Source organism: Nyctibius grandis, chromosome 4 (assembly GCF_013368605.1).
Source record: "Nyctibius grandis isolate bNycGra1 chromosome 4, bNycGra1.pri, whole genome shotgun sequence".
In the NCBI taxonomy this organism is placed as follows: Eukaryota; Metazoa; Chordata; class Aves; order Nyctibiiformes; family Nyctibiidae; genus Nyctibius; species Nyctibius grandis.
In genome coordinates, this window is record NC_090661.1 from 56,203,159 (window position 1) to 56,225,240 (window position 22,082).

The following is a 22,082-nucleotide window of genomic DNA, read 5'->3' on the forward strand; positions in this document are numbered from 1 at the left end:
TGTCAGGACATGGTTTTTATCCCTCTTCACTGTGAGAAATCCTAATCTGTGGTGTTTTATATTCAAAAAGAAGGGAGGTACTGTTCCTTGTCTTACAATGACAACAAATGAGATATTTTGAGTGTAGATCATTAGACTGTGTTTCACCAAGCCTGTATTCTTGTCCCAGACTTTCTGCCCCAGGATTCTGGGAACTAAGCTGCCTAGTGTCCAGTCCTGTAGATACATCTGCATGTACTTTCGTGTAGAGGATACCTAGTTTTGAAAATATGGAGTTGTTATGTCCTTGCACTTTAGTTTCTTGAAGGCAGTGAATTCCTTTAAGACCCTATAGGTACTTGAGGAAGAGCATCATATCAGAGTCTATTAAAAAGAATTAAATTAATGGAATGCCTCTTTGGTGCTAGCAGTCCTTGACAATGACATCAAATTAGAAATGAAAAACAGTAGTGAGAGTGGCCTAATAAGTAGTGATCTGTTGATTGAAAAACAATTATTTTTTTCCTGTGCCTATGAATTCAAATGGGTATGTAATCTGAACTTGGTAGCCGCAAGGGGACAGACAAGATCAGTGCCAAGACTGGCAAGTTGACAAAAGTGTTTCTCCTTTTTAGATTATATAAGTACGTTGCTTTACAATTAGACATTGCACTAGATGGTGGATGAATATTTAAGTGTCACAAAAAAGCATAGTCCCTGCCCTCAAAAGCATGTAGTCCAAATGTCCAAGGAGAGGTTAAGAAAAAGAGAAATTAACTCAATTTTACCAATGGAGAAGTGGAACACAGGGGAAGCAAGGCATGGTGCCTGGGAGCTCGCTGTGGAATGCAGGATCTCCTGCCATCACCATGTCAGCTGTGTGCTGTCCAGAGGAGCTGGGAGGAGCACTTCACCTGGGCAACCCTTCCCATCTGATGATTTCTGTGTGAAAAATCACTGTGTATGGAACCAGTGAATTTGTGAATGTTTTAGCCTTTTGTAGAGACCGTTTCTCAGACCCACCAAATATGTTCTGTTGGGCTTGTTAATGATATGTCAAGTCCACTAAGTTCTGTGTGGTTCTCGTCTTCCCGTAAGCTGTACCAATGATCTGTGCCTCCAGCACACTGAGACTGCATCTGCAAGGTGTGCATAAGGAGACTCCATGTTTTGGGGAAAACCGGAAAACTTAGCAGCATTGTAAAATCCGCTCTTTCTTGACAGGCCCAAAGAGTTCATAGAATGTGTCTCTCACATTCGTTTGCTGTCGTGGCTACTCCTGGGGTCTCTGACACACAATGTTGTCTGTCCAAATTCTCCATCATCTTGCATGCCTATTCCACTGGATGCGGGTTCACAAATTGCTGACCACCTTATTGTTATTCTGATTGGGTTTCCAGAGCAATCAAAGGTAAGGGATTCTGTGTTTGAAGTGGAGATGTGTTATAATATTGGCCTTATTATTGCAAATATTTATTTCTTCCTAAGAAAAAAGGAGGGGTAAAACCTTATTAAAACCTGAGATCTAGCAAAAGAAATCTCTGTAGTTTTATTTGCATAGCTGCCTCGTCATACACAGAAAACTGGTGATGAAATCACTACAATTAAGGTGTGAGGTTTAACTATTTCAAAATGTCTCAGCACAGGAGTGAGGAAGGAAAAACTGAATTCCAAATTGAAGCTTTAGTAATGGCCGTCTCCATAGCAAATCTCTAGAAAGTTATTTATTCTAGTTGAATAGTAGAATTGGATAACCTATAAATAAAGTTGTGAACAAATGTAATTATAGTGACGGTTCAAGCACAACTTGTCCAGAGCACCTTCAGAAAAAAAGAAGAGTTATTGCAAATCATAAGCCATTTGTGACAGTAGTTCAACACAGATATAGCAGCACTCTTTGCCACCAGCCAAGTTTTTATTAGCAACAAAAGCAGAATGATCACACATTTATCTTGTACGTAAAAGCCCCGTTTCTATCCCCTCACCCTGCCAAGACACTGGTGCTTCCCATTCATTTCTTTGGCCTTTTTTTTTAATCTTTCACATACCTCTTTCCAGTTACCAAGCAACAATTGCAATGTTTAGTGCAGTCATACTGCCACAGAGCATGAATCACTGTTGCACTTGCAAACTGAGAAAACATCTCTGACCAGAAGTGTCTTTCTCATAATGAAGTAGTTAATGTCCAGCACTCCTGGAGGCTCAGACACAGTGACATATAACACATACTAGCAAAGAGCCATGCTTGACTATGCAAAATGAATTCTCTGTTAGCTTTCCAAAACTTGCTTTCCAAAACTTACTTTCCTTGACTGTGAGCAGTTCTGTCCCAGCAAGGTAGAAATGGACAACAGATTAACAGAACAGATGTAAGATGATGTATTTTGTACGATAGCCTTCCTTTCAGGTGGTCAGAATCTGAATGGCTTACCCCAGCAGCATCTTTGAAATGGTGTCATATGTGCCAAAGCCTCCAGACCTTCCACAGACTGTAGTGGAGTTTTCCATCAAGAAAGTCTCAGGACTAGTCCTGAGTAGCTGTTCTGCAAAACTAACCTTTCTTTAAAGGGACTGACCTTAATGCCATACACTAAGATTGTGTGGGAGTGTGTGTTTGCAAATGCAGTTTTTAGTCTGTAAACATAAAAACAGTTTTTAAATGTGGAGAAGATGTTATCAAGTGTATTTGACTTACTAGATCCTAACGGGAGGGAAACGTGGGAAAGCGAGGGGCAAGACTGCACATTGGGATGCATGACAGAGGAGTGTTTTCATGAAAGCCTCTGCGCTCTATCCCAATACACTTATTTAAATAAACATTTTCCTCTATTTTCTGTTTCTACAGACATCTGTTCTGCATATGTGTTCCCTCTTCCATGCATTTATATTTGCTCAGCTCTGGACAGTGTATTGTGAACAAACAGCAGTAGCACCAACAGTCCAGAATCAGAACGAATTTAGCTTTACAGCAATCCTTACAGCCCTGGAGTTCTGGAGCCGAGTGACACCTAGCATCCTACAGCTAATGGCACATAACAAAGTGGTGAGTCGGGTGCCGTGTACAGATTTAGTACAGATTAAACTCAGAGGGCTTGGCTTTGCTTCAATGTTTTCAGTGGAATACATCGGACTATGAATAACATCATAAAGCAACTTAGATACTTTTGAGAAATTAAAGGGAAAGCTAATTAGTAGTCATTTAACCTTGCAGTGGGCCTGAAACAGAATCAAGAGCTAGAGTGAGTCACTGCTTGTTGGATTAAGGGCTCCCTGCATCAGGTCTCATTTTATATATCTTCCTGTTCTTCACAGCGGTCTTATTGTTTCATCTGACTGCCTTTCAGGAGCAACTAAGTGTTTTAGGATAATTCTGTGAGTATGCATTTGAGTATTTTTTTACTATGTGATGGTGAAAAAATACACAAATGCTGATACTTGATTACTCATAACCCATTGGTTACTCATCAAAAATAAGCTACATAAATACCTCTGGAAACATTTTTGAGTAATGAATGACTTGAAGGAGGTATCTCTAGAGATAAGGTTTGAAAGGGAAATGATCACTCTTCCAGAAATCATCCAGACCAGTTTTTGGAAATAATTTCTAAGCATTTATTTGTGTCAACTACTCACTGCTGTTGGAGCAGCTGTGTACAATAAGAACCTAGAGGGGTTCCAGTAGCCTTCTCATAGGTGCTACCTTTGCTTCCCATTGACTAATGATTCTCCGTGCCTGCAGGCTTAGGGTTGAGAGCTTGTTTCTGATGGGCAAGATGTATTGTGTTTCCCACTTACCAGGAAGTCGTGACAGACTTGTCATGACTTGTCAAAACTTTTTTAACTTTAGCTGAGATGGTAACTAGTAGCTCTGGCTCTGGAGAACCTGATATTAACTTTGAGTGAGAAAGATTCTTTATACGTGTCCCAGTCCTCTAAGTCAGGTGCTCTTAAGGTTCGGGATTTTCATTCTTTCTTTGGGCTTTTTTCTCTTTTTTTAAATGGAGACCTGCTATCTATATGGAAATTATTTTATGTAATTCCCCTTTCCCCATGTGAAACATCTTCCACCCCAGACAGGTATGGACTTTTCAATTGTAATTGCATGGGCTGCACTTAAATGTCTTTGAACCAGTTACTATTCCCTTGTGTCTAGTCCATGTCAGGCAAGGACCACCTAAAGCTGTCTTTAAATGGTATTTTAGCTTCTGACATTTAGCGAGGACTCTCTGGTTGACAAGCCACTGTTGGGAACAGTAGTTCATGAAGCTTCCTTCGAATGAATGGGATATGTGCATAGCGCTTTTAACTAGCCAGTTGTTTAGTCAGACACAAAGGCTTCTTGTCAAGCCTTAGGACAAGAATATGACCTGGAAGTCCCAAGTTCCAATCCTTATTCCGAAAGTATCTCATTATGTGGCTTTAGTGCAAGTTATTAAACTCTCTGCCTCAGCTATTGCTCTGTGAAATGTAGATGATAATATTTGCCCGTCTCACAGGGGTGTTGTGAGGTTAATTAGTTAGTGTTTGTAAAGTGCTTTGAAGATGAAAAGCACTACATAAAAGCTAAGTTTATTATTATTGAGGGGAATTTACACATAGTTCAGACAGGCACTGTAAATACTCACTGTTGGCTCAGGGTATTTGTCTTGTACTTATGAATTTACACAATATAAAACAAAAAATGCTGTCTACTACCAAATAACTGATATTTGCATCTGTCATAATTCATGGTACAAAATGGAAGAATTATGGACTAGCTGCCAGTTCAGAACAATAAATTGGCTTTTGATGGGGGGAAAAAAAAGATAGTTTTTGTGGGTATGTTAATTTTCAAAGATTCTGTAAATAAAAATATCAATTTCTGACACACTGATTGATGAGAACTACACAGCAAAGGCATGTAAAAGGATTTATGACGTCTGAAAAGAACAAAGCTGAAGGCAACTTGTTTTGATATGTGATATGAATTAAAATACATCCAGCACTTTGAAATATTTAACAGATAGGTGTTGCTGCATCAGGGGAAAACTGAATAAAGAAAAATGTCCCTTGTGTGCTCATGTAATATTTAATCTTGTATGTCAGTGGTTAATAAATGCACATTAAGTGATTCAGTATAACTGCCAAGCAAATACAGGAAGATGCTTTTTAGAGACTGTTGGCTTAGCTTACAACACTGTTATGCTGGACACTAATTTGTTTTTATGCTTGATTTTTTTTTTTCAAGATGGTGGAAATGGTGTGCCTGCATGTGATTAGTTTAATGGAGGCTTTACAGGAATGCAACTCTACTATCTTTGTAAAGGTAGGCATACCACACCATGAATATTTAGTTAATGATTTTGCCTTTCTGTTGTGATTTCTAGACGTACTGTCCTCTGCATCCCCTCCCATTCAAAGAAAGAAAGTGGAAGAAGCTGAGGTTGAATGCTAATGCAGAAATAAAACCTAGTAGAGCATAACAAAAAATACAATCTCTGGTAAGAAGTAAGACCAGACCATAATCTCAAATCCAAGTTCTCCTGATTTTTTTAAATGAACTTCTGATCTACTTCCTCCTTCTGTTGTTGCAATGGTCTTATTCCTGTAACAGACTCAACTGGTGTCACTGACTTTGAGAAGCTCTAGGTACTGTCTGAATTTTCAGCCATTCTGTAACTTTTTGTCATCTTAGGTTCTTTGCAGATCACCTCACTGTTCTGATCCTCACATTCTTTTAGATCGATAATAAAAACTTCCTGCCACAGTGGTTTTCTTGTTATTATATGCCTCTGTGTCTGACTTGGTCAAATTATTATTTGATAGTGAATCTTCTTCCCCTAGGAGGTATATCAGGGTGTTGGTTGGTTAGAGAATCAAATCCTGCATGCTCCATTCATGTAAAATTCTCTTTTTGGAAATCAGTGGTCAGTCTCCTGTGGGTCACCACAGCATTTTCAGAACAGATTCCCAAAGGACTGGGGTAGCCTCACAAGCATAAATCGATTTTACTAGCCTTTTTTACATTGCAAGATTCTGAAGGGAGTTTTCACATAAAATGTCAACAAATCAAGTAGTTGTTAAACACACTCTGAATCTAACTGAAATATGTAGATCTATATAGTTCTTCTGTTGCCATAAAGAAAACTTCTGACTGTTGTTTTACTCCGGTCTTTTATGGTCAAGGAGGAGTTGAAAATAAAGTAGCTAAAATTGGAGGACTTCATGTCAACTGGCATGAAAGTATTCACACTCATTGTGCAAATACAGATTTATTGTCAGTAATGACTTGATTCAATACAGAAACTCTGTCACTATGGGATGTTAAAGTGATTATGGCTGTCCCTGGAAGACATATGGGCTTCTCATTCAGCCAGTCCAGGATGTCCAGAATTTGACAAGGATGAAGAATGGCTTTAAAGCTGTGAAACGAGAGGCCTTTATGGACAAATTCCTGTCACAATTCAAATGAATGCTTTCAGGGGGTTATATTTTAGAGTATGTATGAATAATATGCTAAATCAGGTTAAAAGGACATTGTTGTTACTACAAAATCAAGCTCATAAACCTTTGAAATTCAGAGTTAAGGTGCTAAGCTTTGTTCATGCTCAGTGGATGGGAGATAGAAGAGAAGAATCAGGGTGACCAAATCCCCTTTACTTAGCCCTAAAGTGGAATCCTGCAGGAACAATGTACATACATAAAAGGATTCATAGTCCCAGGTTACTAATTCTTTCCAAAACTAACTAATTGTAAAAATATTTATTGTAGATTTGAAAAGTAAGTATCATGATTTGGGGAAAGACTTACTGTATGTCTGAAGTCCTTCAAAGAGGCAGAAGTGTAAAGCTTATTCACATAGGAACCAGTAAGTGAGTGGCATCTCTATAATTTAAAAAAAGGATAACCTTGAGACTGTCTCTTCTTCAGTGGCTGTGAAGAAGATCTGAACTTTGTTACTCCTACTTCAGAAGTCTGCAAGGATGACAATTCTTTGAAAATTAGTTGACTGGGCAGTTTTTTGGTAGCTTGTTTTATTCTAGGCAATCTTTTATTGCCCTGCCTTTGATAATGAAACAATTTTGTCTTGTGCTTTAAAGCTTTTTTTCTTTTCAGCTTTTTTTCTTTTCTTTTAGATATAAGCCTTTCAAACAAGGTTTAGTTTTCACTGAAGGAAAGGACATAGTGTAGTGAGACAGATTTTTTTAAACAGAACATTCTTAACACTCTTTTGGAGATTCATTCAGCAAAATTACTTCCTCTTGGAACTGAGCACAACAACACTGATAAATCCTGACCATTTATCATTCAAGTAATTATATTTGCTGCAGTGTCTTTTATTCCACCTAAGGAATCAGGTGCTGCAAAAACTTCATTTGTTAATGAAGTCATTGCATGATTCAACACACATGTATTTTTAATGCACCACAATGAGAAAGTGGTGCATGACACATGATGCCAGGCAGTTTATGGGATAGCTGTCTTAAGTGGCCATTTTCTGTATGACGAGTGAGGGGAAAATATGTCTTAAAACAAGAGAGAAAGAGAAGACATAAACAATTCAGCTCTCCTTCACTGAAAGAAGAGCTTTCTTTATGCCTGAGATAAGCCCTTCTTCATCTCCTCCTGGTGTTGGTGCTGTGAGGTTTCCTCCTCCTGGTACTGTGTTGGCCTTTGCTATTAAATTAAACTCACACTGATAGCATTGAGACATGTCTTCATTGCTTCCTATATATAGTCTTTGAACCATTCCCTGCATTCTCAGAGGATATTTTTTGGATCTGATATTACATTATCTTTGCCAATCTGGTGAGGAAAACAGTTTCTTTCCTGTAAAAACATTTCAACCTTTATGTATTTATTTTTCTTTCTAAGTTGGAGTAAGAGATGTATATGCACACACATTTATGCAGATGCACACATACCCACATATATATATTTAATTAATTATATTTTCCTCTGAGGGGAAGCATTCTGCTTTAGGAGGGCTGAAATGTTTTTCTATGTCAAAGGAACTGGGAAACTAGCCATCCCAGGATGGCCATTGATGATGGAGACCAGCTCCTTGCTGATCACAGCGCTCTGTCTGACCATTAGATGTACGTCTGAGGAATTTGGGAGCCTACAGTAGTGAAGGAAGCAGCTCAGCAAACCACAGCGTCTTTTCCAGAGACCCAGGGGTTTTAGGCAGCTCCAGCAGATGCTAGGTAGACTTCTAGAGAACTGGTCAGTCAGCAGAGTTTGGGAGCCAGAAAAGCACAGTGATCAACCTGTTCTCCAGCCTGGTTTCTATCAAAACTTGCTCTGGAATCAACATAATTCTGTTGAAAATATAAACTCCAAAAAATTGACAGTGTCTGACAGCAGTCTGTTCTTCCAGCTGTTCTTCCTAACTAGCTTTATGTATTCTTCCTTTGTGAAGAAAAGGCTGGCTGGGGATTAGGTAATAAAACTTAAGTGCTTCGATAAAAATGTCTTCTTGTCTCATTTATCTAACTGGCAGCTGTAGGAGTGGGGAGGTTGCATACTTGTGCCTGCAGCAGAATGTTTCATTTCCCTAAATGTGTCCAGACCCTGGAAGACAGAAGTGGTGCTGGAGAACAATGATCTGTATCTAACCTTAGACCTCTACAGCGTAGATAGCAATATGAGCTAGTTTCCATGACTGCCCTTTATAGTCAGTGGAGTTAAACAGGTATTTTTGGACATGATTCATCTTGATCTATTTTAGATATCTGCTTTGGGACAAGATGAACTGGATGTAAGAAGTGCTTGATTCTCTCAGCTGGCTGTAAAAGATGTCCGGTGAATTGGTTCAGATGCAGAGGGGTACCCTGAGTTTTCTGTCTAGCTTCCCTCCTTGCTTGACATACTTCTTACACCAATCCTATCACCACTGGCTTGCTCCATAGGAACTTCATTAATGCTGGACGAAATTTTCAGTTGACATTTTGTTGATGGCAGTGGGGCATGGAGCATGGCTTCTCAGTATACTTACCTGTTCTCTTCTCTCCAAAAAACACATCAGGACTTGTGGTCACTGGATCTTATTAAGCCCTTCATTAGTGTGAGAGCCCACAGAAGGATGTACAGAACTTGCACATCTGCTGCATCTGGCTGCATTCCAGCTGTTTTGACATTCATCTGTCTGTAAATGCTGAGGTTTGAATATGGTTCTTCATGTGGTAGACTAAGTAATCAGTCCTGACAGAGCTGCATATGATTCTCCAGCAAAACAGCACTGGAATTGAAACAATTATCATTCCTCGCACAAGGGAAACAGCACTTTATCTAATGTTGTCAATAGTGATTAAGTTTAACTTGCAGCTCCCGGTAGCATAATTGGCAAATTGCAAATTTTAATGCCATTTGGAGGAACATTTTAGAACAATAGTCTCAGTGGTTAAATTAATATTGGAGAATGTGAATGCTTTTGCTAGAAATGCCTCTCTGTCTTCCATAAGCTTGTCATGTTATACTTACTCAGAAATAAAAGTCTTCTGAAGAGCAGGAGACTGAAATACATACCAATCCAATCACCGGTGACAGATTTGCAGACCTCCTCACCTTTTTGTTCTGGATAGTTAGAGTTTTTACCTGTGCTCCCAGGCCTACAGGTCACATTCTGCAGTGAAGCACTGATGTGACTAGTGGCTTATAAAATGCTGGTTACCATTTAAATATCTGGCCTATTATTAGGAACTTTTGCTGCATGTTTTTTCAGTTCTTGATGTCTACTTCACAATGCAGAATGTTTACTGTATTCATTCCAGTATTGCTCACCTGCACATACAGAAACACCCTCACAAGGAAAATAAGAAGTGATTTCCTTCAACAGGTTTTTATTCTGTATTCTCATCGTTGCCTTAAACAGGGTATCAGTAATTGGTACTGGTGATCCATCAAGCTACAAACAAGGGAAGCCGGCTTCTTTACTTCTGAGAGTTACCCGCCCCAAAACATACGCATCATTTAAAAGTAACCACATTTTCAGATTTGTGGTTAGGCTATGTCCATTTGGACAGCTAAGTGTGTTAGATAGATATACCATTTTCTGTCTCACAGTAACTGGAGCATGTTTACAGTCACTTATATAATAACAAAGTATACCTCTCTTCTTACAGCTCATACCAATGTGGTTGCCAATGATACAGTCAAATCTAAAGGTAAGTTGTTTGTAGTACCTTATCCTTTTATTCTTAGTGTTATACCTTTCTGTAAATTCTGGAAATCAGATTACTAGATGTAGTCTTCAAACTCTCTGAAAGTAGGTCATTGTAGCATATCCAGATGCACTGGATGGCTCAGCACTGAAGGTCTCAGGTGTGAGCATATGCAGAGCATCATCAGCTAAGATACTTGTCCTATAATCAGTACTGCTCTCCCTTTTCCTTCTGAAACACTTTCCTCCCTGTTTACTGAGATTCGTTGTTCCCTGAGCTGTGGTTTTCTTGCTGTCTGAGGCTTAGGAGTCCCCTGACAAATCAGGACTGGGACTCGACTCAGGAGATGGATGTTGGTCTGTAGCAGATATTGTGGGCCTGCTTGCTTGAGTAAATCTGTGCCAGCTGGCCCTGTTTGTAAGAGAGAGCAGGGTGAATCAGTGTGGTTTGCCAGTCAAGAGAATTTTGGTGATGAGAACAGAAGTGTTGGAGTTGGTCTCAGTATGGAATTGTTTCTGCAAACATATTTGCCTTTCATGGCAACACTACAGTGCAGGATGTGGGGGAAATGTGACATCGGGGCAGTGGAGGAAATTTCCCGGGCCAACCACGAGTACCTTTCACAGTATTAATGTGTGTATTAAAGGAAAGAAACTGAATGTTTTGCATTACGTCAACAGCATTTATCTGCTGGACTCCAGCTACGCCTTCAAGCCATCCAGAGCAATGTCAACCATCACAGCCTAAGGATGTTACAGGGGTCAGGACAAATGAACAATAGCTCATCTGTGCTCCGCAAATGGCTACAGTGTACCCAATTTAAAATGGCTCAAGTGGAAATTCAGTCGTCAGAAGCTGCATCTCAATTTTATCCTTTATGATTCATGTAATTTGTTCCAAATGTTCATTTTTAGCCTAGCAATAACAGGGTTAGATCTGTAAAAGACCTTTTGTATAAATCAGTATACAGAGTATATACTGTATCTATACTTTTTAGCCTAGGACAGATTGTGGAAAAGCTTATAATGTGCAAAGCTAAGAGCCTGATCCTGACAGTCTTTAATTACACTTACTCAGGATCAACAGGTTCTCAAGTCTGCATTCATGAACATGTATTTGCAGGACTGGACTCAAATCTATCACATTGTACATATCTCTCTGATCATTGAAATATCTTGTTCTTAAATGTTTCTTTACATTATTTTTGAAGCTATGACAAAAATCACTTTTCTTTAACTTCTATTTTTTTTAAAAATAGAATTGTGGGTATTCACAAACATAAGGAAGTGCTATGTTGCTATTTTTTGACGATAAAAGAAAACAGGGTTTTTAGGAACCTTTATAGGAGTTTTTTGGGGGGAGTGTCTGTTTTTTTTTTTTTTTAGATTCACAGCTGGCAATGCAATAAAACCTGTCACTATAAACCAGTGATGTTCTAATGAGGCTTTTTGTCATCATCTTCTGGGAAAACAGCAGCTTGTAAGGAGAGTTATTATAAAGTGCACTTAGAAATTAGGTTGTTAAACTGTGCCAATTCATTTGTCTTTTTCTTCAGTACTGTTTTCCAAAACTGCCAAGTCTGATTTATTATTTTTGAAATACTGCTTTTACTTCATTGATTCTGTGCTGCTCTTCTTTGTAGGTTTCATAGAAGCCTCTTTAATTTTGTGACTACTGTGTTGTATTCTTCTGTCAATACTTGTATACAGGGCAATTAAAAATGGATATCCCAGACTTATTCTTATTGATGTCTACTGAAACTATGTTGCAGACTTCAAGAGGAGCATGATTGGACCTGAACATTTGCATACTGTTGTATTAAACATGATGTTTAATAACAGATGGATTTTAATATCATTAACGGACTCAGCCAAAGCCCATTGGAACCTAAGGAGACTCAATTAATTCAGTGGATTTTGCATAAAATCTTGAGTGCACCATGATTTACCACCTCTTGTAATGAATACTTAAATCTGTGCAATCACAGTTGTATTTTCTGTGTTTATTCCTGTAATGCACTGATTAGAAGAATAACAAACACACATTTGTGTATTAGAATGCTATTAAATTCCCAGTCTTTATTATCGCTCTCAGCATCAACATTTTTTCTCCCTGATTGCATGGAAGTGGAAAGGCATACCTGTAAAGAACCGCCTGAGTACATTTCAGTTGTTGTGGAGGGTCAGTCTTTCCTCAGTGCATTTACCAAAGAAAAAGTGGAAATATTTGCAAATACGCCATTAAAGTACCGTTATGCTTTTAAAAAAAACCCAAACCCTAACCAACCAACCAAAAGACAGTAAAGCATGTGCTAGCTTGCTTAAGAGAAGCCCCTCTATGTGTTCAATGGAGAGAAACTGATTTGGCTTTCTTTCCCTTCCAGATTCTCACATTAATATAGTCTAAGCTTAAAATGAACCTGTCAATCCGAAAGAAAATCTAAGATTCATCGTAAGTTATTTAATTGTAACTCATTTTGCTTGTATATGCTTGAGGTGAGTGACTTGCATCTGACTAAGCAGAGTTTTTGAGTTTCTGGAAAACATTTCTGTCTTGATGTGAAAATTATTAAGAGATCCACCAGATGATAATTTCTTGTTGTTTCAGGCACTGATTTTTGTCATGCTGAATTGAGATTGCACAGACCTGCATGCTTTGATAAGGGAGGGCATCTTCCCAAATTTTCATAGTGTTAAGAGAGGGAAACAGCATTCTTTTTCCAGCTTTTGACTGCCTGTGGGGAAGAAAGAGCAAAGTGATACAGAAATGATTATACATGCTCCCATCCCTTCCTTTTTCTGCTCCTTTGTCACTTACTAATCAGCTAACAGTCATTACAAAACCACAGAATGGTTGAGGTTCGAAGGACCTCTGGAGGTCATCTGGTCCAGCCCCCCTGCTCAAGCAGACTCACCTAAAGCCAGTTGCCCAGGAACATGTACAGATGACTTTTGAATATCTCCAAGGACAAAGACTCCACAACCTCTCTGGGAAACCTATGCCAGTGCTCAGTCACCCTCAAAGTAAAAAGAGTTTCCTGGTACTCAGACGGATTCCTGAAGGCCAGTCTTGGTAGCAAAGACTGAGACAAAGAAGGCATTCAGTGCTGCAGCCTTTTTCACGTCCTGTGTAACCAGTTTCCCCATCTTACTCAGCAGTGGGCCCATATTTTCCCTAGTCTTGTTTTTGTCACCTGTGTACTTCTAGAAGCCTTTCTTGTTGTTTTTGACATCCCTTGCCAGGTTCAAATTCTGCTGGGCTTTAGCTTTCCTAACCTCATCCCTGGATGATTGAACAATGTCTCTGTATTCTTTTGTGTTTGAGTTTGGCCAGGAGCTCCTTGTTTATCCGCACAGGTCTCCTGGCTCTTTTGTCCGACTTCCAACTCATTGGGATGGACTGCTCTTGATCATGGAGGAGGTTATCCTCAAATATTAACCAGCTTTCTTGGGTCCTTCTTTCCTCCAGGTCCTTATCCCGTAGGGCTCTTCTGAGCAGATCTTTGAAGATGTCAAAGTCTGCTCTCCTGAAGTCTAGGGTTGTGAGCTTGCTTTTTACCCTGCTTCCTCTACTCAGGATCCTGAACTCCACCATCTCATGGTCACTGCAGCCAAGGCTGCCTTTGACCTTCATATCCCCAACAAGCCCCTTTTTGTTGGTCATTATGAGGTCCAGCAGAGCACCAGTCCTCATTGGCTCCTCCATCACTTGGGTGAGGAAGTTGTCACTGATGTATTTCTCTCCATGTAGCCCACACCCAGGCCTAACCAACAACCAGTTGTTCTATCGCCCAATCTCTCCTCCCCAACCAAGAAAGGGAATTGGGAAAAGGAGGGAGACTCATGGGTTGAAATTTAAACAGATTTAATAAAATAAGAGAACCAATACCAATACTAATACAAAAGACACAAAATTATTCTTGGCTTATAGAATGGTGGCAAGTCCCTCCACGGATAGTAACCATTGAGGGGAAGGGGAAGAGGAGGAGGAGGAGGAGGAGGAGGAGGAGGAGGAGGAGGAGGAGGAGGAGGCGACAAAGGGAGAAGAGGAGAGGAGAGCAAAAAAAAAAAAAACAAAACACCATTCCCCACAAGCTTTCCCATTTATAGTGAATATGACGTTAATGTTATAGAATACACCTGTGGGCCAGGCTGGGTCAGCTGCCCTGGCTTTCACTGCTGATGGCCTTGATCACCATCCCACAGCTGGCCACAAACTGAAACAAAATGTAACAGAAAACAGATTCGATAAACTTTATCCCTGCAAAACCAGGACAGTACTCCAGGAACCTCCTGAATTGCTTATGCCTTGCTGTGTTATCCCTCCAGCAGATAGCAGAGTGGTTGCAGTCCTCCATGCGGACCAGGGCCTGTGAATGTGAGGATGCTCCTATCTGTCCATAGAGGACCTCATCCGCTTGTTCTTCCTGGTCAAGTGGCCTATAGCAGACATCCGCTACAATGTCACCCCTACCTGTCTTCTCTTTGATTCTTACCCATAAGCTCTCAGTTGGCTTCTCATCTGTCCCCAGGCAGAGCTCCACACACTCCAGCTGCTCTCTCACAGAAAGGACAACTGCCCCTCCTTGTTTTCCCAGATGGTCCTTGCTAAAGAGCCTGTATCTGTCTGTTGCAGCACTCCAGTCATGGGAACAATCCCACCATGTCTCCGTGATCCCAGTGAGACTGTAGCCCTGCAGCTGCACACAGATCTCTAACTCATCGTGCTTATTCCTCATACTGTGTGCATTAATGTACGGGCACTTCAGAGAGGCCCCCCAGCACGTTGTTTTCCCAGAAAGGGTTTCAGGGATTTCTCCGTAATGGTGCCCTATAGGCACTTCCTTGCTCACTTGCAAGGTGGTGGTGGTGATCCTGGTTGAGCCCTGTTTTGTGGATTTTGTGATGCCTTCCTGTAACGTCACCATAGGCCCTTCGTTCATCGAACCTGTCCCTCACTCCCTCACAGGGCTGCAGTTCAAAGCTGACTACCTGGTAGGCTTTGGCCTTCGGGCAAAAAGGAGCTGTGGACTGTGTTTTCAGCGGGACTGACTCCTTTTGTTCCTGGGCTGTGTCTTCTCCATGCTTGTGTCTGCAATATAAATGATAACTTTGCTGGGTAACCACATAAATAAAGTTTCACTTATTGTGGGGTGTGGGCTCACCCTAGTGAAATGGAAGTGCTATTGGGCCCCTGAAAGTGGGACACGTAGGAGACATATATTTTAATCTGCTGCTATGAATCTGAAAGACAACTAGAAGACAAGGAGAGGGAGGCAATAGGAGGCCTTTGCGTGTGAGGTGGGTGAACTCAGATGTGTATAATGGGGATTGTGGACATTTAAAGGATAAAGACAGATGATTTGCGGGGAACAGCAGAGCCTGAGAAAGTTTGTCTTTAAGAGTCACTTCTAGAAAGTAGAAGCCATGATCAGGCATCTCACTCAGTGGATAATGAATCTAGGCAACATGGCACAAGCACTTTCCCTGCCTAGCAAAATCTCTGCCTCAAAGCATGTAGTATTCAGACTGGCAAACACAAAAAGAATGCAAATGTAGTGGTGGGTAGTTATTAAAATTAAACACAAGCCAAAACCAGACCTGCTGAATCCAGGTCCATAACTAAACACTTTAATACTCTGTGGGAATTTAGATCTGGTTTCAGCTCAGAGTTTAGAGATAAGAGCTGATCACAGAACCTACTTCCATACCTGAACACAGGGTTTAGTATGCATCTGTCACCAATTATAATTAATGTGTTTTTTATAGAGCTGTTACATGTAGGCAGATGAAGACTGCAAATACGAATTGAGAAGCTGCTTTAGAATAGGGAATACAGCCTGGAAGAGGGTATGACCGATGATTAGGGATGTGTTGACTTATAATAACAAATAACATGGGGCTTGGCCAGATGTGCATGGTTTAACGCCTCATGAAAATCTCTAAGTGCACTCTAGGCATCTTCCAAAGTACAGAAATCTGCATTAACTGTTTTTAAAAGCACTGTAAAATATATCTTTACAGTGCCTGAGGTCAACATACAACTCAAGTGAGTCACTCACATTATCTCTCCGAAATAGCCCAGAGCAGCAATTCTTTATATTCTGTTGGAAGATTAGGAAGTAAACAACATTTGGTGTCCCTGAAAATGCTACCAAATAGCAGAGGCCGATCTTCCTGCTCCGCCACAGCCCCGGCACGGCTGTGTCTCTGGGGATGTGTCACCAGGAGCAGAATCCATCCTCTGTCTGATCATACAGAGCTGCCGTTTAGAAACAGCATTTAGTCATCTGTTGCTATAAGCCGCTTAAATCAATGCCTGTTACCAGGCCTGACCTAGTAAAAGAATCAATTTACTGTGTGCTGAACTGTGAAATTTTCAACAACACGGGGCACTTTGGATGAAGCGATGGTTAAAATCCCACACAGGCCGTGGTGTGTCGTACTGCTGAATTACATAAGTCGGTGTCCTGGAAGGGAGGTTCACAGTGACGCTGGGCACCGCAGAGCTTTCCTGCTGCCCGGTAAAGCCACTGCCTGAGCTACGCGCAGGACCGCACGAACAACAGGCTTTTGCAGCACGTCAGTTACTGTCTGCGTACGTGCCTTATCGTATACGTAACATTTCTGTGACATCTCATTAGAGCCGCGGCAGGGTCAAAGGCCCTACAAACACACAGTTGGTTTTCTGGCTCTGTTTTTCGTGCTATGACAGGACTCGATGTGCTCTAGGACTGACGAACGTTCTGGGCCCGAAGATCTCTCTGAACTCTGGCCTGCACGGCCTCCTTTCAAGCTGGATGAAGATTACCAGAGCCCAGGGCTGTTTAGTCTTTGCTAGCGTGTTCTGGGAAAGAGCTCTGCAGCAAAGGTTTCTCTGCGGTTCCCCCAGCTACACGCTGCTCTGGGAGAGTTTCATCCACAGTTTTTCTTGTTGCATCTTAATGTGATTCTTCAGCAGGGCCAAAGTCTATACTCTTTCAGTCAGATCTGAATCTTGATTGCACGAGGGCTGTTTAGTCAACGATGTGATTCTTTGTCTTAGCAATATGCCTAAAATCAGGCAGAGGCAATGGCATTACAGTTGGCTTATAGTTGGCCCGCTGTTTGTTTGGCTTGATGCAAATTTGAAAGGAAGGGCTCTGCATTTGTTGATTTATAACTCTGAATTACTCCATTCACTCCTGCCTCTCTCCGCTGAGCACAGTATCAGCTGGAGGCTGAGCATCAAGGGACAGCAGTGGATAGCAATTGGAGGGGAAGGTGCCCTGATGCCTCTCCAACTGCAAAGGGATCAGGCAGAGAACCTGAATCCACCCTCAGCATCAGCCGCCCCAGTGCTTGCTGCTGGGCAGTTAGGGGCCACCACTGGAAATGCCTTGTGTCAGATAACAGGCGGCCACGTGAGGATGAGGCCTGGCCAGCCGGGTGAGCTGCTGTGGTGCCTGAACGCTGCAGCTGGGAACTGAGGGGCTTTCAGCTATCGCTGTGTGGGGTGTGTGTATCATAACGTGTGTGCAAGGAGCAGGAGGTCATGAAGAGCTGGCAGTGCTTGGGAAGGGTGGCTGGTTTCTCATTCACAGTTACAAAGCATTAACATGGAAAAGCAGAACCCAAAACTCAATCACTGGAAGTCTACATCATGAATTACTTTCCAGTATTTTGCTGGATTTGATAGATATCACAGGGCTGCCAGCTGACTGGCGAGCAGCCTTCTGTCCACCACCCCAGGTAACCTACTCTGACATTGTGTTTAACCAGCTCCCCATCAAACCTGACAAGCCACGACTGTGAGACGGGAAGCTCTAAGTTTGATAGACACAATGTAATGCTAGGTCAGTTTTCTTGGTGTATAATTCAGCAGCTGGGCAACATAATTGTTATGGCTGTTTTACTATTTTAAATCCTTTCAGAAAGGTACAATACCATGCCTGTGAAGTTTTACACACAGAATAAAAGTTTTATAGGTAATTCTTTCTTTAGGCAGGTTAGCTTTTCTGGCAGCTCCATGGCTTTCATGTGAAGCCAAACTGATTGCAGTGAAGTCCTTTACAAAAGCTTTTCTAAACGTGTGAATCTTTGCCATGCAGGAAAGTGTCAGTAAAACAGAATATAAAGGACTATCGTTAAAAGAAATAAATAATTCATTAAAACTCTTAAGCAATTTGCACTACTGAGGAAATCCTGTGTACATGGTGTTGATTAGTGAGATCCAAAGCAAGTACAAACTGCCAGATACATACTGAAATCTACAGAGAAGCACAATTTATACCTGTTAAGGATCAAACCCCATATTTATAGCTCAGAAGGAACAAGGACTGATGCTGTGAAGCAACCGAGCACTGCAGCAATATGTTTCTGGTGCTAGTTGATTCCAGGGAGGTGTCAGATTAAACTGCTAAACTGATGCAGCCATGATTTGATCTTCTTCCGACAGATACGTTTGTTCAACACCGTCATTGCCATCATTGCACAACCAAGCCAACAATGGAGGTTCTCTTCATTGTCATGGCGGGGGGGGGGGGGATGTTGACACATCTGTTTTCCTGTGTTCATCTTGCCTCTTCAGTTTGCTCTGATCACACACACCTCAGAGCTCAGCATCTTCCTAAGTCATCTTAGTGCTCCAGTAGCTGCAGCTCTACTTTTGCTCAGGAGATCATATTAACTGTACTTGACCAAAGCACTTTTCAGCCTTCCAATAACATCTAAAATACTACTGGTGTTTCCCTCCCAGTGATCGCCACCCTGAAGACACTGAGCTGGTTCAAATATCAGATGCTCATCTGCTCTAAGTGTGTGTCACTTAATAACAATAGCCCAGACATGTTTCCAAGCTTTCCTAGGAAGAGTGTGAGAGTGCCAGATATACCATTTTACAAACTGATATTCTTAAGCCAACTTTCAAATTTAAAACCATTTCTTTCCTTCTCCTTGCACCACACACCCATATCTCAGTCCAAACAACACCTATGCCAATCAGAACTTTCTCAGCCTGTCCCTAATGATTGTTTAAGATCCATTAAGAGTTGTCAGGGTGATGAAAGACATACAAGACGGGAAGAAAATATGCTTCCCACCCCAAGGTTTTCATGAAACTGAAATTTATGCATCCTCAGCCTTTGCAGAAAAAAACTTCCACATTGCGACTACCTTCTTCAGAACCTTTTCAGCAGCAATATTTATCTATGTTTCATTGTAACTAGTTTAGTATCTTTTAACATTTCTCTCAAAAATTAGTTGCAGCTGATTCACCTAATGTGTACTAATTTGCAAATTAATTCTATTAACTGAATTAGGCTTAACTGATCTGCATTGTCCAGTTATTCATCTGACTCGCCCATCCACATACAGGAGAAGTACCCTCAGTGGGTTATTGTTCTTTTCCTTTTGAATCACAAAACAGCTGCTAGTTTTCCCCAGCTGTGAGGCTGAGATCAAACATTAGGGCTGCTGAAGATACTTTGCTTCAAATGAGGGTATTAGAAGTAGGGAATTTAATAATGTTGCCTCAAGTGTCACAAAGCGGAGCAGAATGACACAGCCGGGAAGTTAAATCCGCAGCAGCATTTCAAGGCTCTGCTTGGTCCCAGATTGAGAGTGTTTTTCTGTGTACTGTGGCATCTCTCCTGGGCTTCATAGCGAGTGTGTGTTGGTTAGGATGTGTAAAGGAGAGGGAGACAAATAACTGTCTCCCCTTATGGCCTCTGTTGATGGACCAACCCCAGGTGTGACATAATGCTACTCCCTCACCACTCAGCAAAGCAACAGGGTGTTTGGTGAGACTTTGGTCTCCCTTACCTCTTCATGAACGCACAGAGCATGGCCCATAGAGACTTGAAGACCCAAGGAGGAGCTGTTCCTGCCCAGTTCCAGGTGTGAGTGGTCACAATTACATAGTTCGTGATGTGCAGGTAGATCTGTGTCAGTCTGAGACTTCCCTGAACAACTTCTCCAACTGGTGTTTTACTGAGGAACCTGAATCTTAATTTTTAGCCAGAGGTTATTTTTCAGGGAAGTGATAGCAGCTGGAGGGGGTATTTAAAAGCACATACATACTAGCGTTCAGTTGAGGTGTCACAAGAGAGTTCCAAAGCAAAAGCTGGAGATAAGCAACATAGATAATGTAACCAGCACAGGGTCAGCTTCTCCTAGGTCAACTGGCATCTGAAGATGCTGGGAAACCCTTCAAACTGGATCTTGGTTCATAACTAGAAGGGCATTGCCTCACATCATGGCATTCACTTCTATCCTCACTATGGCCAAGGGGCATGGCCTCGGAGGCAGCATATCATGAGCAGGAGGGAGTAGTAGCACATGTCTGAGTTGTGCTCATGCTGACTTCTCCCAGGGGCCTGAGACCAAAGTATATCTTAGGCACAGCCTCTACCGTACTTCTAGGCAGTGTGAACCAAGTCCTTGATACCTCTGTGGCAGCTGATGCTTAGACCCCTCACAGGAGGACCCCAGGCTGTCCCATTTACCTAGTGTTAGTTGCCACCAATATCCCTGCAAAGGTAGAGGGGAGAGCTGGTGGCATTGCTGGGCACTGGGGAGCAAACGTGCCTGACAGAACAGGGGCATCTGGGTCCGTCTTGAAGACACTGGCTGGATTGCCCAAGAGCTGGGCCCTGTTCAGTAACAAGGATGCAGCAAGCTTTCAAATTTGAAGTCCTCCTTTGGAAGGCATCAGCTGCTTTGTTCAAGGAAGGCCTGCATATGCTGCATGTTGATTTTTGCTAGCCCTAAGGGCATAAATTTTATAAAGCAATTACATCCCTCATTAGGTAATCATCTTTGAGTAAATGAAGTCGCTTCAGCTGTATTCTCTTCTCAGGTGCCATCTGCAAACAGGACAGATTCTGACTTCCCCCCACCCCTGATCGTTTTGTTTAAGGAGATGGACTTGAGGATCCCACTGGAAGAACTGAGTGGGAGTGAGCTTTTTCCTTTCTTGTTCAGCATCTCAGCAGGTGAAAATTGTAGGTTTGAACAACTCTGACCTGTAGCAAAAGATTTGGTGAGAACAAGTTTAACTTGCAACCCAGTTTTCTAGCAGTGGATAGTTTCAGAGATTAGGAGCTGAACTTTGGATGATGGGACATTTACATCCCTTGTTAACCCTTGCAGCTAATTTTATTGTTTGACATGAGGGAGATATTTCTGCTGGTACCTAGAGCAGAGGGAAATGTAGCAGGTACCTCAAATACATCTGTGTAGTCTGGGTTGAGCTTAGAACTAAAGCTAGCAGGGGCTTTGTCATGATTCTGGTGCAAAAGGAACAGTTGATCTTACAGTCACAGACAACATGAAGGATCCTGACATTAGCAAATAAAAAACCCAGATGTGATTTAACTTAATATCTCTAAGCCAACAGCATCTTACCTGAGCTCTCCTGTGATTCTAAAGCGGACACAGATCTTACATGCCCACCTTAGTCCACTGTTATTAATCATCTCAGTAAAATATTAATTCTCAATGCTGTTGTCATATGAAAAGGTGAAAGTACCAGTGAAGTGTATTGATTTTTCAAAAGTGAAAACTGGGTCTCAAGGGAGTCTGCCTAGCTTGGAGGATTGCGTAATACCCCCATGAATCTGTCAACCATTGCTGTCTCCAAAAAGAATGGTAGCTCATGGTTGTACAGTGATGCTCACCTTTGGCTCACTCTCAGGGAATAAAAACCTTGAGCCTTAGAGGTTTCTGGGCATTCATCTCAAAGGGACCAGGCACTTGAAAATCATTGCAGTTCTGGGCTAAAGACCTTCAATTACTACTTGATACTTAAGTGTTTTGTTTTTGGAGGGTGTTCTGTCGCTGAAAATCTCCCTTTAGGAGCCTTAGTAGAGATGGACAGCACTTTAAGAACTAAGTAAAGGAAAATATATTTCCATCATTGAGAGGACTGATTTATTTTTTTTCAAGATAAAAAGACTATTTCAAATTCCATGACTGCTTCTCT

The 22,082-nt window shown here is 41.5% G+C and overlaps 1 protein-coding gene across 2 annotated transcripts in view; it reads left to right on the forward strand.

Annotated features, from left to right (window-relative positions):
* Nucleotides 1-11,440, forward strand: part of UNC79 (unc-79 homolog, NALCN channel complex subunit) — a 126,401-nt gene extending 114,961 nt beyond the window's left edge. For both annotated transcript variants that reach the window (XM_068398114.1, XM_068398115.1), the window contains 5 exons: nucleotides 1,204-1,390; nucleotides 2,825-3,022; nucleotides 5,207-5,284; nucleotides 10,083-10,124; nucleotides 10,802-11,440. In XM_068398114.1, coding sequence (XP_068254215.1) covers nucleotides 1,204-1,390; nucleotides 2,825-3,022; nucleotides 5,207-5,284; nucleotides 10,083-10,124; nucleotides 10,802-11,002 — 706 coding nt within the window. In that variant the 3' untranslated portion in view covers nucleotides 11,003-11,440. The remainder of the gene's footprint in view (nucleotides 1-1,203; nucleotides 1,391-2,824; nucleotides 3,023-5,206; nucleotides 5,285-10,082; nucleotides 10,125-10,801) is intronic.
* Nucleotides 11,441-22,082: the final 10,642 nt, after the last annotated feature.